General features: G+C 39.4%; 1 protein-coding gene across 1 annotated transcript; it reads right to left on the bottom strand.

Moving 5' to 3' along the window:
* Nucleotides 1-2,919: 2,919 nt before the first annotated feature.
* LOC140035350 (uncharacterized) lies at nt 2,920-9,535 on the bottom strand. Its single transcript, XM_072075991.1, has 2 exons — nt 7,378-9,535; nt 2,920-6,282 (listed from the first exon to the last, which is right to left on the bottom strand). Exon 2 carries the CDS (start codon nt 6,201-6,203, stop codon nt 5,286-5,288), a length of 918 nt encoding a protein of 305 aa, XP_071932092.1. The 5' UTR covers nt 6,204-6,282; nt 7,378-9,535; the 3' UTR covers nt 2,920-5,285.
* Between the last annotated feature and the right edge of the window lie 4,597 nt (nt 9,536-14,132).

Genomic DNA, 14,132 nt, shown 5'->3' with positions numbered 1-14,132 from the left:
GAACCAGGTCACCCGCTGTTCCTTCTCGTGCTCGTCTGTCGAGAAAAATTGCCTTGACGCCCTCTCGGGTTTTCACCAAAGTTGCCCCCACCCTTTTTATTTTTGTTTTGTCTTTTCTTTTTCTTTCTTTTCCTTCTTTTTGCTTTTGCTTGCTTTTTCCTTTTTCGAGGCGCCCTTTCGGGTTTTCACCTAAAGAACAATGAACTATCTCGACCATGATTGACTCAGAAACATGAATTTAAGATTTCTGGCATCAGTAAAATGCACTTCTCTTATGAGGTTAGGCGAAGACATTATGGACATCACCTGCCAATTGATTAGCGAAAATCCCTAATAGAAATATAGCAAGTGACGAAAGCCAGGACTTTTGGATTTTTGTAATGAGGTCAGGTGGGGTGTTTTCAAGAAAAGTTGAGGCTTGAAAGCAAATTTTGCTTAAAGGTGTGAAATAACCTGAGATTGCATCATTTTGAGACTATCTCCAATTTTTGAACGAAACCGAGGAAGATTTGCCCCAGTTTGATTGAATTCTTCTCTTTGCATTTTTCATTGCATTTCCTCACTTTTGCATTTCTCTTCAAAAACTAAATTTGCCCCAGTGTGGGGTTTTCCTTTTCTTTCCGATCATCTCTTTTCAAAATGAATTTGCCCAGTGTGGGGTTTGCCTTTTCTTTCCGATCATCTCTTTTCAAAATGAATTTGCCCCAGTGTGGGGTTTGCAATTCTCAGGGGCTGCCAAACGAAAATTTGTCAATTCTGATGGCTCAAAGGGGACAAGTAGGGATAAAATGCTTTAAATGTAAAAGAAGAGGGCCTGACTTGCATTTCGTCACTTGCATGAATTTCTAAGGAAAATTTGCATGATCAAATGAAAATCTTCTTGCACATATCTGATTTGATGGGTTGAGGGAATGTTTGACCATCCATTTCCGCCAAAATGAGTGTTCCGCCAGGTAATACCTTTTGGACAACGAACGGCCTTTTCTGATTTTGAGCGAATTTGTCTCTGCCTTCGTCTTGTATTGGCAAAGTTCGCTTGAGTGCTTTGTCGCCTTCCTCAAAATGTATGCTGATGAAACTTCTTGTCGTAGGCTCAGACCAGGCATGTTTGTAACATTTCATGACAAACGACATTCTTGGCTGAACTCCCATTAGAGTGTGCAAAGATAGAATTTCTGCTACTGCAAACGAGACTGCCTCCAACCATCTGTATACCTTGACACATAGTCAAACTCTTAATCATCTCCTTTTCTGCTTTTGTCCAAACGAATGCTGATTTATGTCCTTTTGACCTCATTCTCAGTGCCAATGTGAACAATTGCTATGGCTTCTTGGTTTGGTTCGAATTTCTCCTCATTTTGTTCAAGATTTTTGAAAAAGAATCAAATACTTTCTCTTTATCACTCTCGCTTTGAAATCTGGGTTCCAAAATTTTCAAGTCGTGAGTGAGATAGAGATTGCCATTATTGAATTCCAGAAAAGTGATATCCAAAGGGTCAAATAATTTCATCTTTGGCCATTTGAAAGAATTAACGAATTTGGAATAATAAGCAAACAAGTATACAACAAACAAGCAATATGACCGAAATATAAACAAATGAATAAACAAAATAACCTGACAAGAATGACTTGTGCATTTTCATAAAACCTTTGATTGAAAGCAAATGGAAATGAAATAAAAACTTAAAAAATATTTACATGCGCAAATTTTAGTCAAAAGTAAAGATGCTTTCATTAGCTAATTACAGATGCAAAAGTATTTTTCATGAATTCGCATAAATGACAAACCCCTTGGTTTACCGGAACTCCTTCTGAATGGGTAGAAATTTGGCTGTCCAATTTACAAACACCTCAGCCTCACTTGACGAGTTTTTAACAGGCTCCTTAAATTCCGTATTGTCCATAATAACCCCAATGGTGTTATCGTATTCTGGCAGGGGGTTCTTATCCACATTTGGCGCTTGTGCCTCTTTTCTTCTAATTACAATCTCTCCAGCTTCAATCATGTCTTGAATTTTATGCTTGAGTGTTTTACACTCAGCAATCGGATGGCCGGGTGCCCCTGAATGATAAGCACAGACAGCTTGTGGGTTATACCCAACGGGTATGCCATACGGATAGGTTGGAGGGGGAATGACACCTATTTTTCCGTGTGACGACCCCACCTCCCCCTAGGGCGTACCCCAGGGTTCGGCGGGCCGCCTGCCCAACTCTCGCCGGGACTCAGTCGCTCACTACAGTCCTCAACCCAATTACAATATAAATCTCAAAATTTCATCAAATTCGCCAATAATTACATATCACAAATACAGCGGAAACTGATTCCAATCATGGAACGTATACTTACATCCATATCAAATTCAAATATTTATACAAGACCAACTCGTACATAAAATAGATCCAAACTTAAACTGTACACGATATAAGCCATCCAGTCACGTGAATAAGCACTCCAAGCTTTTCTTCGCCTTGAGCCCTGTGGGGGGGGAATAAAACATTTTTGGGGTGAGCTAAAAGCTCAGCGAGTAACCAAATAAAACCAGTAATCAAATATCTTTCACAATAATGCATTTCGATGATGTCGTGATGTCATGATTCAAGTATCAAATGCACGTATTTTTGCTCTCGTGAGCCAGTGAAATCATTGAAACTTGAACACCCAACGCTCAAATAGAGCATAACACACGAACAGAGAGAGGAAGCCCCTTTTTGAGCTCCAGATAACATGAACATGAACCACAAACAGAGTGGAGACGTTGGTGTCCAGTACAAGACTTTCCCAGAACTCATTGAAGCCAAAATCATATCATGAATTCACATGCAAGCACGCATGAGATGCAATCGAGTAAATAATGCAAGAAACATTTCATAAGAAGCTTTAACAATAGTTTGGGGTCACTCACCTCCACGGCTCAGAAACCATCCATCATGTATCATTGCCTTGCTCAACTCCAAGCCTTAGATCACAAACCCAATGCAAACAAGTCCCTTCAAAGTTCGGACAACACTTCCCCTACATTTCTAACTTTTCCAGCCATTAAGGCTTCATTATTACTCCAGCCAGTCCCAAAGTCACACAAATAAGTTCATCTAATATCCATTCAGCAAGCTCCAAGTAGTACAAAGACAAGTCAAGCTAGGAAAAAGTCTGGAAATGAAAGTTAAGTTCAAAACCAGAAAAACAGGTTTTGACGTCATTTTGCGGTAATGGCACCAAAGGCGCTACGATTGTCGGATGAAGGTGCAAGATACACCGTTTCGAAGCTAAGAACCAGGGCTACAACAATGTAGAAGGTCACTCAGTCCAGTTCCTAGCACAACTAGGTCAAATATGCCAAAAATACCAAACCAGAACCACTAAAACAGGTTCACAAATCACACAATGCTGTAATTACTATAACTCAACCTATACAGGTCCAAATGCCGAAATTCCAAAGGCATATGTTAGCTAAGACATCCAGCTACATTTCATCAGAAGACACCAACTTCAAAATCCAAACCAATTCCAGTGAAAACAAACGATTACAAGCGCAGTTTTCACATTCTGAGCAACCCAGACCAGCAACAGTAAAATCGACATAAATCACTCTACACAAATCCAAATGACCTGAAATTTTACAGGCACTTCAAACTCATCAATACCTACAACTTTCATGTTTTGAGCAAAGTCCAATTCGGCCTCTAACATGGTGCAATAAATTCGGGCAGAATGTAGCTTCATGAACCCTAACTTTCCAAAATTTATTCCAAATCCAAAATTGGTTGCAAATATCAATCATTTCCATCCACTAGAGTCATAACCCCTCATTATCAATCATCATAAACAACCACAACACCATAATCCAATTAAACCAGAAAAATCATCAATAAAATCAAAACTTCACCAAATCACTTCAAACCAAGATAAAACCAGAAATTTCAGCACTTTAATCACTAATAAGCATAACTTAAGCTTCATTAAGTGCAAGAGGGAATTCACACACCACTCACCTAGTAACCAAGAGAGATAGAGATGTTGGACACCTTAACTCTTCCAAAAACTTCACCAAATCAACCACTAACACCAACTAGAAAGATTTTATGGAGTAGAAACTAATTTATGCAATTGTTTTGGTTGATTTGAGCTAATTGGGAGCTTGAAAATTGAAGAAGCTTTCTTCCTTCTTGAGCTAAGAGGGCCGGCCATCCAAGGTAAGAAAATGGTGATTTTTTGTGAAATTTTTAGATATTTAACCAATTTTGGTCAAAAGTCAAAAAAAATGAATAGTAACTCTTAAGTCAAATCAAATGAAATGGTGACACTTGTCACTCTCATAAATGCAATCCTATCCTTTCTTTTCTCTCTCATATCAATCATTTCACACACTCTACTTATCTCTTAACACCCGATAAATTTTACACAGTATCCGAAACTTAACCTTATTGGCCGAATTTTTCCGAACTTTTCGCACTAGTGGGTCCCACGTCCATTATACACTCTTAATTTTCCAAAAACTCTCCAATACTAGAAAAACCATCTAAAAACAATAATTACTCATAAAAATTCCTCAGGAAAATTTCCTAAGCCAGGAAATGCAGAAAACATGCTATTAAAGGAACCCTCGGAAAAGATTAGGGTTTTTACGGGTTCTCAAACTCTTTTTTTCGGGGCGTCACATTCCGGCAGCCTTCAATTGGTCATATAATTGATCCAAAGGCCTGTCGAGATTGGTGAATGTGCGGTTACGTCCCGGATTGTTGGCTTTAGGAGGCCGAGGATAGTTGTAAACGGGTCTGCTTGGCGGAGGCATTCTTGGATTGAATGGAGGCCGATGCCAATTTTGGTGAGGATTTGGTTGAGAAATTTGAAAAGGGGTTAAAGGCGAGTTGGTGTAGTTAGGGCGAGATCGAGGATGATTGGTGTTGGTGTGATAAACAGGATGAAGGTTTGAATAGTAAGGGTAAGGGTTGGAGTAGGTGGGATATTGTCGAGGTTTAGGTCTTGGGATAGGGTTTTGACCCCATATGAAGGCAGCTTCCCCCTCTTTCTTTTTAAGTTGTGGATTCTTCCCACTATTCCCCTGTCCCTGCAAGGCATCCAACTGGGATTTGAGGGCAGAGACATTAACAATCTTCCCAGCTTTCACGAAGTCATCGAACTCTTCAAGCTTATTGACAATAGCGGCAAACGAGCATCCAGTCATGCGAAAAATTTCTTCAAAGTACGGCGGATCATGTGCTTTAATGAAAGTGCGTATGATTTCGTCCTCGGTCATTGGTGGCTCGACTTTTGCAGCTATTTTCCTCTACCTCTTGGCATAAGTCTTGTGATCTTCAGATGGCTTCCTCTTTGTCCCTTCCAACGTGGTTCGTGTTGGAGCCAGCTCGCAATTATACTCGTACTGCTTTACAAAAGCGTTGGACAAGTCAAGCCAGGTCTTCGCTTCTTCGGGTTTCAGCTTGGAATACCAGTCGAGTGCATCCCCCTCCAAACTTTCTGGGAATAGCCTCAAAGGCAGATTTTCATCATCTGTTGGCCTACCCAACTTGTTGGCGAACAGTCGGAGATATGTTTTGGGATTACCCGTGCCATCGTACTTGTTAAACTTCGGAGTTTTGAACCCCTCAGGCAATTGCATATTCGGGAAAAGGCAAAGCTTATCGTAATCCAAGACTCCTTGTTTGTTCAACCCCTGACTTTTCCTCATAAACTCATCAAAACGGTCAAGGCGTTTGAGCAGCTTTATATCAACGGGAGCGAAAGATTCCCCCATTTCTGGCTTGGTTTGAACAATATGGTCGGGTAGGAATGGCTCAGCAGCAGTGTGATAAAAAGTATGTGGCTCTGGTGGTATGTTTGAAGTGATTTGGGGTTGTGGGCCTTGCATGCAAGTAGGGAAAAATGAAGGATCAGGAGGGTAAGTGTATGGCAAATGTATGGTGGGATATGTGAAAGTTCCTTCGGGTGGAATAGGGAAAGATGGAGTAACGGTGACTTGAGTTGAAGGGATGACAAATGGCTCTTGCTCAGGCTGCTTAACGGGTATAGGTTCAGGTTGAACTCCGCTGCTAATTAGCTCATCAATCAACTTCCTTTGGGCCGCCATTTCGGTAGCCATTTCACCAAACTTAGTAAGCATCTCAGTCAACTGAACCCCTAAACTTGTAGTTTCAGGTTGGGCGGTAGTAGTAGACCTATCTGCTTGTTCCGATTGTGAACTCATGTTTACACGACTCCTCTGAGCTTGACTACGGGATCGTGTTATGATGGGGTTTCGACGAGAAGCTATGTTTAAATATATCCTGAAAATTTTTGAAAAGATTGCCTTTAGATTCAACCCTCGCTTAGTTATTCCAATAAAATAAAGAAAAGGAAAAGGAAAAGACAAGAGTTAGTAAATATCCAAAAAATCGGATGCATGTCCTATGGAGGAGCTCTTTTTGTGCCAAGGGTAAGCCTAGAATGAGGATGCAATCCTCTAGGGTAGGCACTATACCATACCTGATGGATCCGATCAACTCATTGAGTGAGAAGTAATTTTAAAAAAATTTGGTCAATTGAAGTGAGAAGAGACGTTTGTCAAAATGAGGATATCGTCCGAAGGGATTGATCACTTTGGATCGATACAAGAATTTGCACGGGTTTTGACCTTAACGAACTTCCTATCGAAGAGACTGGAATTTGTTTGACAAAATTTTCTCAGTGAAGCACGGGCCAAAACCCCAATTGAATCAAATGGCTGGATGCAATGGATGTTTTTATCAAAATCGACTAGATTTTCCAATTTGAAATTCGACATTGAAATCCTAATTGGTCAAATGAAATTGACAATTTATTAAAAGAGAAACAGGTCAAATGAATTGAATGAAATTTAATTTATCCAAAATTAATCAGATCACCCTAAAAAGGGTAAATTGATCAAATAGATTGAACGAAACTTGATTTATTCAAAATCGGCTCGGTTGCCCTAAAAAATGGATAAATTGGCCAAATGAAATGAAGATTTATTCAAAAATCGACCGGATGACCCTAAAAGGGGTAAATTGGTCAAATGAATTGATGATTTATACAAAAATCGACCGGATGACCGGATGACCCTAACAAAGCAAATTAACACGTAGTAACTAAACATGCAAGACACATAAGACAATTAAAGCCCTAACTATTACATTTGCTAGCTAGGCACATGACTTCGATAGGTCTTCATTGAATGCTCCTCCAAGCCCTATCTATTACAAGCCAAGAGGTGTACACATACCCCATAAATAATAACTTAAATAAAAAGCAAAAGTAAATGAAAGGAATTAAAGAAAAACAAGGGAAGCAAGTAGACATGCAATTTTCACGTAGCACGTTGGATCACATAGGAGAGACAAAAAAGATAAAAGAAGTTATACCTCCCTTGAGTTGGAGCTCTAATGGGGTGAAGTCACTTATTTATCCTCCAAAATAAAAGAAATGGTCAAGGTACCAATTTATTTGGGAAAATTAAAGAAAATAGGCAAACACAAGCTCATTTAGATATAAAATTCACAAATTCATGCAATTAAGCACCACCTTAACAAAATATGGTCATTAATGAAAGTAAACAAGCAATCAAGTTGAAAAATTGAGGCTACCAAGGACTCAATTGTGAGCATTAATCAAGCACTCAAGCCTAATTAAACATTTTTAGGAACTTCAAGGGCCCAAGAGCAAAGAAAAGGTCAAGTAAAGGTTAAAATGCAACTACTTCTAGGACCAAATTGCAAGAAAATGGAATGTAATTGGGCCATAATGCATTGCTGCAAAAATCACAGGGACCCAATTGATTAATTTTCTCAATTTTGTGGGTCATAATAGCATAAGGTGAAACTTGAGGGGGTTAAGAGGCAATTTTGAAGAATATTTTCATGCAAACGTTGTGCCATGCATTCAGGTTTCTGTAACTTCAAACCGCAACTACTCCTGCAAGCCTTTGCAATTCTCGAAAGATTTGAATCATTTGCACATCACCAAAGGAAGCTATAATATGGCATTCCAACACAAAAACCTACATGAAACCTACATGAAGCTACTCAACTCTAGCCAACGAAATTTCTGAAATGATAACATGTGACACAGAAGAGGACATCGGCAAAGAGAGAAAATGGAGCAGCAAAAACGAGAAAACATGTGTGACCCCAAATGACTAAAACAAACTCTACTGACTGGAGCATGATAAGATCCCAGGCACATGACAAACACAAGAAGTGAGACAGGAGGCATCAAAACCTTAAACCTTTTGGGAAACGGACCCAAATAATGAAACAAACAAGATAGCAAGAAACGCAGGATGAACTGATGCAAAAATCTGGGGTTACATTCATGTAAAACAGGTTTGGCAACCTGAAATTCATCTTCAACGGGTATGTGATCTTGATTCAGGTGGTTTAGACTCCAAGCAGGCCAACTCAAACACCACTTATTCAATTTCTTCTTTTCAATATAAGGTCAACAAACAAGCTAGGGGCGAAACTTGGTGGGCAATCGTGGAAAGGGAATCAGCAAAGAAAATGCAGCAAAATGATTCGATGGCTGCAACGAATGGGATTGCTATATTGCAGCTGAACTCTATTTCAAAACATAACTCTACTTCACATCATACATGCATACGGTACTCCAATCAAATGGTAAACAAATCAAACACTTTAACTATGCAAAACTTCAACAAACGGACATGCAAGCCTGCTGCATTTTTTCATTTCCAAACTCAAATTTCAGACCCAAACATTCAGCTTTGTTTTAAAAAAATTTCTGGTTTTCTGGTGTGATTTCTTTTCATCCGAACACCACAAATGACTTAAACAACACAGCCTTGGACTTGACATCCAATCAAGCAAAAACTTAGACAGAAATGACGCAAACTCTTGGAAAACTTTTATGCAAAAAAAATGCGATTGAAGCTGCGTCCTTCAGCAGAGGACGACAACTTCATCTAGCCATCCTTTCACTCAAACCCGGCGTTTCAGACTCAGATAATGAAATATATCAAGGACCCACACAAACACTAACTAATCAGGTTCGATCATGCACCATTAGGTGACAGAAAGATAACAGGTCAAGAACCTGTCTGACACTCTAGACAGATTTCCAAGATAACAATAAAAAACCCATGTGAAACATGAATCAAGAAAGTGATTGTTACCTTCAATGAAGAGGCTTGCGGAGAAAAGGTTCTTACTTCAGAACAAATCTTTCCAGTTTGCTATTTTCCTTCCACAGATTTTCCGTTTCCAACCTCCCTTTTCGAATCCCCTCGGCTGCAACTTTCTCCTTCGTGCGCAGTCTGCAACCTTTTTCTATCCGCAAGTTTTCTTTTCGTTTGCCCCAAGATTTATAGCTATCCTTTTTCTGGTTCCTCTCTACCCAGTAGCCCTCAGCCGTAGCTATCTCATCTCTATCCGTCTCTCAGTTTTCCTTTCTCCTTTCCAATTCCACCGCCGCACCTCTGTCTTCATTTTTTTCTTTCCAGATTGGCAGCCGCCACCCTCACTCTCCTTCGTTGCCCCCTTTTCTTATTTCTTCTCCTTCGTCTGCCCGAAACCCAGCTCCTCTATTTCCTTCCTCTGTTTTTCCTTAAGTTTTGCAGCCGTCACTTGATGCCTATTCTCTCTGATTTCTATTTTCTTTTGTTGTTTTTAGATTTGCGGCCGTTATTCCCTATCTAAAACTTTCTCGCCGTCCCTCTCCTATCTTTTTCTTTTTTTTTTTCGTTCTTTTTTCTGTTCTGGCCACCCCTTTCTCTCCCAAAACTTTCTATTCTGTCGATGTTTTCTTTCTTTCTTCTCTCCAGATGTGCGGCCGTCGATCGATACCCCCTTATCCTCTCCCTCAAGTTTTCTCCGTAGCTTTTCTGGTTTTTTTTTTTACCGTCGCTCCCTCACAGCCGCCTCACTCTTATTTCATCAGCCCCCCCTAAAATAATAAAAGGCTATCTCCTCCCTTTTATATGGGAACCTCCAACCCCTAAAACCCTCAGCCATTTTCCTAAAATTGCAGCTAAAGGGGCTGCCCAATTCTCTGTTTGCAAGCTGCGACAATACGCAGCTTGCATGCCGCGTATCTGTTTTTTTTTTTCATGATTTTTCCTTTTTTTCATTTTCCATGATTTTCTATGCTAAAACTTAAAAAGCAAAAACTAAAAAAAAACTAAAAAGTGAATAAAACTAAAATAAAATAAAATAACACCTAAAAGGGCAAAACAAACGATAATGAACAAAAATGCAAACCATCTAAAATAAAATCATGAAATTAACAAAAATCAATAGACAAGAATTATCACTAAAACGAAGCATATAAATTATTTCAAAATTTGGTGTCTACAGTTTGCCCCTCTTTGTCTGAGTTTTGAAAAAACTTGAGACCAAGAAGTAGACACCAAATACTTACCTGCATTATTCGGCTGCGAATGATTCCAACGATAGCCGCCCTTGAAACAAGGACTGACCTCTTTATCAAAATGTTGAAATGAGATTGACCCAAACAGGAAATTAAAACGGGGCTGACCCGAGCAGAAATTTAAACGGGACTGACCCGAACAGAAATGTAAAAACGGGACTGACCCGAACAGGAAATTTAAAACGGGATAGGCCCGAACAGAAAATTTAAAACGGGATAGACCCGAACAGAAATGTAAATGGGATAGACCCACGGGATAGATCCGAACAGAAATGTAAACGGGATAGACCCGAACAGAAATGTAAATGGGATAGACCCACGGGATAGACCCGAACAGAAATGTAAATGGGATAGACCCGAACAGAAATGTAAATGGGATAGACCCGAACAAAATGTAAATGGGATAGACCCAAACAGGAAATTAAAACGGGGCTGACCCGAGCAGAAATTTAAACGGGACTGACCCGAACAGAAATGTAAACGGGATAGACCCGAACAGAAATGTAAATGGGATAGGCCCACGGGATAGACCCGAACAGAAGTGTAAATGGGATAGACCCACGGGATAGACCCGAACAGAAATATAAACGGGATAGACCCAAACAGAAATGTAAATGGGATAGACCCACGGAACAGAAGTGTAAATGGGATAGACCCACGGGATAGACTCGGACAGAAATGTAAATGGGATAGACCCACCGGATAGACCCAGACAGAATTTAGACGGGACTGACTCGAACAGAAATTTAAACGGGACTGACCCGAACAAAAATGTAAACGGGACTGACCCGAAAAAAAATGTAAAATGGGATTTCGCTGGGGAATTTTTAAACAATGAATTGAGTTCTTACCTGAGAGTAGTTCAAATTTTTGTACCAAGAGGGAGATTTGGATCTTTATAGCTAGAACGATAGCTGATGTTGTTTCTTATGACCCAACCTTTGCCAAATTATCATTTCGTCTTTGCTTACTGGGGAGCTTTTTCTGACGTCGATTTAGGTGCGAAAAGAAGTGTGGTTGTTTGTGTTTGTAAATGCAACGTTCTTGCAAGAAAAGAAGAAATAATGGACTTGCCACCATCATTCGATCCGGTTTGCCTTGAAGATCGTGTAAACATGAGTCTTTTGATGCCTTTGCCAACTTTTGCTGCGGTATCTGCCTTGGTTGAATTTGTAATTTTGAAACCTTTCGATTCTGGAGACCAATAAAGTGCGCATTTACCCTGTCACCAAATCCATGTAGCAGCTTGGTTGCATTTTACTCACTTTAATAGATGATTGAATCCCATATTCTTGCACAAATCTTACGGTTTATCATTCATCCGAATCCAATGGTAAAAGAATGATGCATGAAAAATCAAAATATATGCAAGATGATTTCCTATGTTATGCATGGAATGAATATGTCAAAGAATGTAAAACACATCCAACTATGCTTAATCCTACAAAATGCCATGAATACAAGCAAATGAGAAAAGATGTATTTGGAAAAGAATATTTTTACAAAGCAACACAGTTTTGGCCAACAGATGTCATATTCAAACCTCTGGATATCTTTGTTCTGGAATTCAACATTGGCCGAAGTATGACAAAAATGAGGAAAAGGTCCAAATGAACCAGGTCACCCGCTGTTCCTTCTCGTGCTCGTCTGTCGAGAAAAATTGCCTTGACGCCCTCTCGGGTTTTCACCAAAGTTGCCCCCACCCTTTTTATTTTTGTTTTGTCTTTTCTTTTTCTTTCTTTTCCTTCTTTTTGCTTTTGCTTGCTTTTTCCTTTTTCGAGGCGCCCTTTCGGGTTTTCACCTAAAGAACAATGAACTATCTCGACCATGATTGACTCAGAAACATGAATTTAAGATTTCTGGCATCAGTAAAATGCACTTCTCTTATGAGGTTAGGCGAAGACATTATGGACATCACCTGCCAATTGATTAGCGAAAATCCCTAATAGAAATATAGCAAGTGACGAAAGCCAGGACTTTTGGATTTTTGTAATGAGGTCAGGTGGGGTGTTTTCAAGAAAAGTTGAGGCTTGAAAGCAAATTTTGCTTAAAGGTGTGAAATAACCTGAGATTGCATCATTTTGAGACTATCTCCAATTTTTGAACGAAACCGAGGAAGATTTGCCCCAGTTTGATTGAATTCTTCTCTTTGCATTTTTCATTGCATTTCCTCACTTTTGCATTTCTCTTCAAAAACTAAATTTGCCCCAGTGTGGGGTTTTCCTTTTCTTTCCGATCATCTCTTTTCAAAATGAATTTGCCCAGTGTGGGGTTTGCCTTTTCTTTCCGATCATCTCTTTTCAAAATGAATTTGCCCCAGTGTGGGGTTTGCAATTCTCAGGGGCTGCCAAACGAAAATTTGTCAATTCTGATGGCTCAAAGGGGACAAGTAGGGATAAAATGCTTTAAATGTAAAAGAAGAGGGCCTGACTTGCATTTCGTCACTTGCATGAATTTCTAAGGAAAATTTGCATGATCAAATGAAAATCTTCTTGCACATATCTGATTTGATGGGTTGAGGGAATGTTTGACCATCCATTTCCGCCAAAATGAGTGTTCCGCCAGGTAATACCTTTTGGACAACGAACGGCCTTTTCTGATTTTGAGCGAATTTGTCTCTGCCTTCGTCTTGTATTGGCAAAGTTCGCTTGAGTGCTTTGTCGCCTTCCTCAAAATGTATGCTGATGAAACTTCTTGTCGTAGGCTCAGACCAGGCATGTTTGTAACATTTCATGACAAACGACATTCTTGGCTGAACTCCCATTAGAGTGTGCAAAGATAGAATTTCTGCTACTGCAAACGAGACTGCCTCCAACCATCTGTATACCTTGACACATAGTCAAACTCTTAATCATCTCCTTTTCTGCTTTTGTCCAAACGAATGCTGATTTATGTCCTTTTGACCTCATTCTCAGTGCCAATGTGAACAATTGCTATGGCTTCTTGGTTTGGTTCGAATTTCTCCTCATTTTGTTCAAGATTTTTGAAAAAGAATCAAATACTTTCTCTTTATCACTCTCGCTTTGAAATCTGGGTTCCAAAATTTTCAAGTCGTGAGTGAGATAGAGATTGCCATTATTGAATTCCAGAAAAGTGATATCCAAAGGGTCAAATAATTTCATCTTTGGCCATTTGAAAGAATTAACGAATTTGGAATAATAAGCAAACAAGTATACAACAAACAAGCAATATGACCGAAATATAAACAAATGAATAAACAAAATAACCTGACAAGAATGACTTGTGCATTTTCATAAAACCTTTGATTGAAAGCAAATGGAAATGAAATAAAAACTTAAAAAATATTTACATGCGCAAATTTTAGTCAAAAGTAAAGATGCTTTCATTAGCTAATTACAGATGCAAAAGTATTTTTCATGAATTCGCATAAATGACAAACCCCTTGGTTTACCGGAACTCCTTCTGAATGGGTAGAAATTTGGCTGTCCAATTTACAAACACCTCAGCCTCACTTGACGAGTTTTTAACAGGCTCCTTAAATTCCGTATTGTCCATAATAACCCCAATGGTGTTATCGTATTCTGGCAGGGGGTTCTTATCCACATTTGGCGCTTGTGCCTCTTTTCTTCTAATTACAATCTCTCCAGCTTCAATCATGTCTTGAATTTTATGCTTGAGTGTTTTACACTCAGCAATCGGATGGCCGGGTGCCCCTGAATGATAAGCACAGACAGCTTGTGGGTTATACCCAACGGGTATGCCATACGGATAG

The sequence above is a fragment of the Coffea arabica genome, chromosome 2c (assembly GCF_036785885.1).
Source record: "Coffea arabica cultivar ET-39 chromosome 2c, Coffea Arabica ET-39 HiFi, whole genome shotgun sequence".
Lineage (NCBI taxonomy): Eukaryota > Viridiplantae > Streptophyta > Magnoliopsida > Gentianales > Rubiaceae > Coffea > Coffea arabica.
The sequence above is the reverse complement of the archived record's forward strand: the minus strand, read 5'-3'. Positions and strand labels throughout refer to the sequence as shown.

Coding starts and splice junctions, on each gene's coding strand:
- LOC140035350 (XM_072075991.1), bottom strand. CDS start 6,203: ATGAGTTCACAATCGGAACAAGCAGATAGGTCTACTACTACCGCCCAA.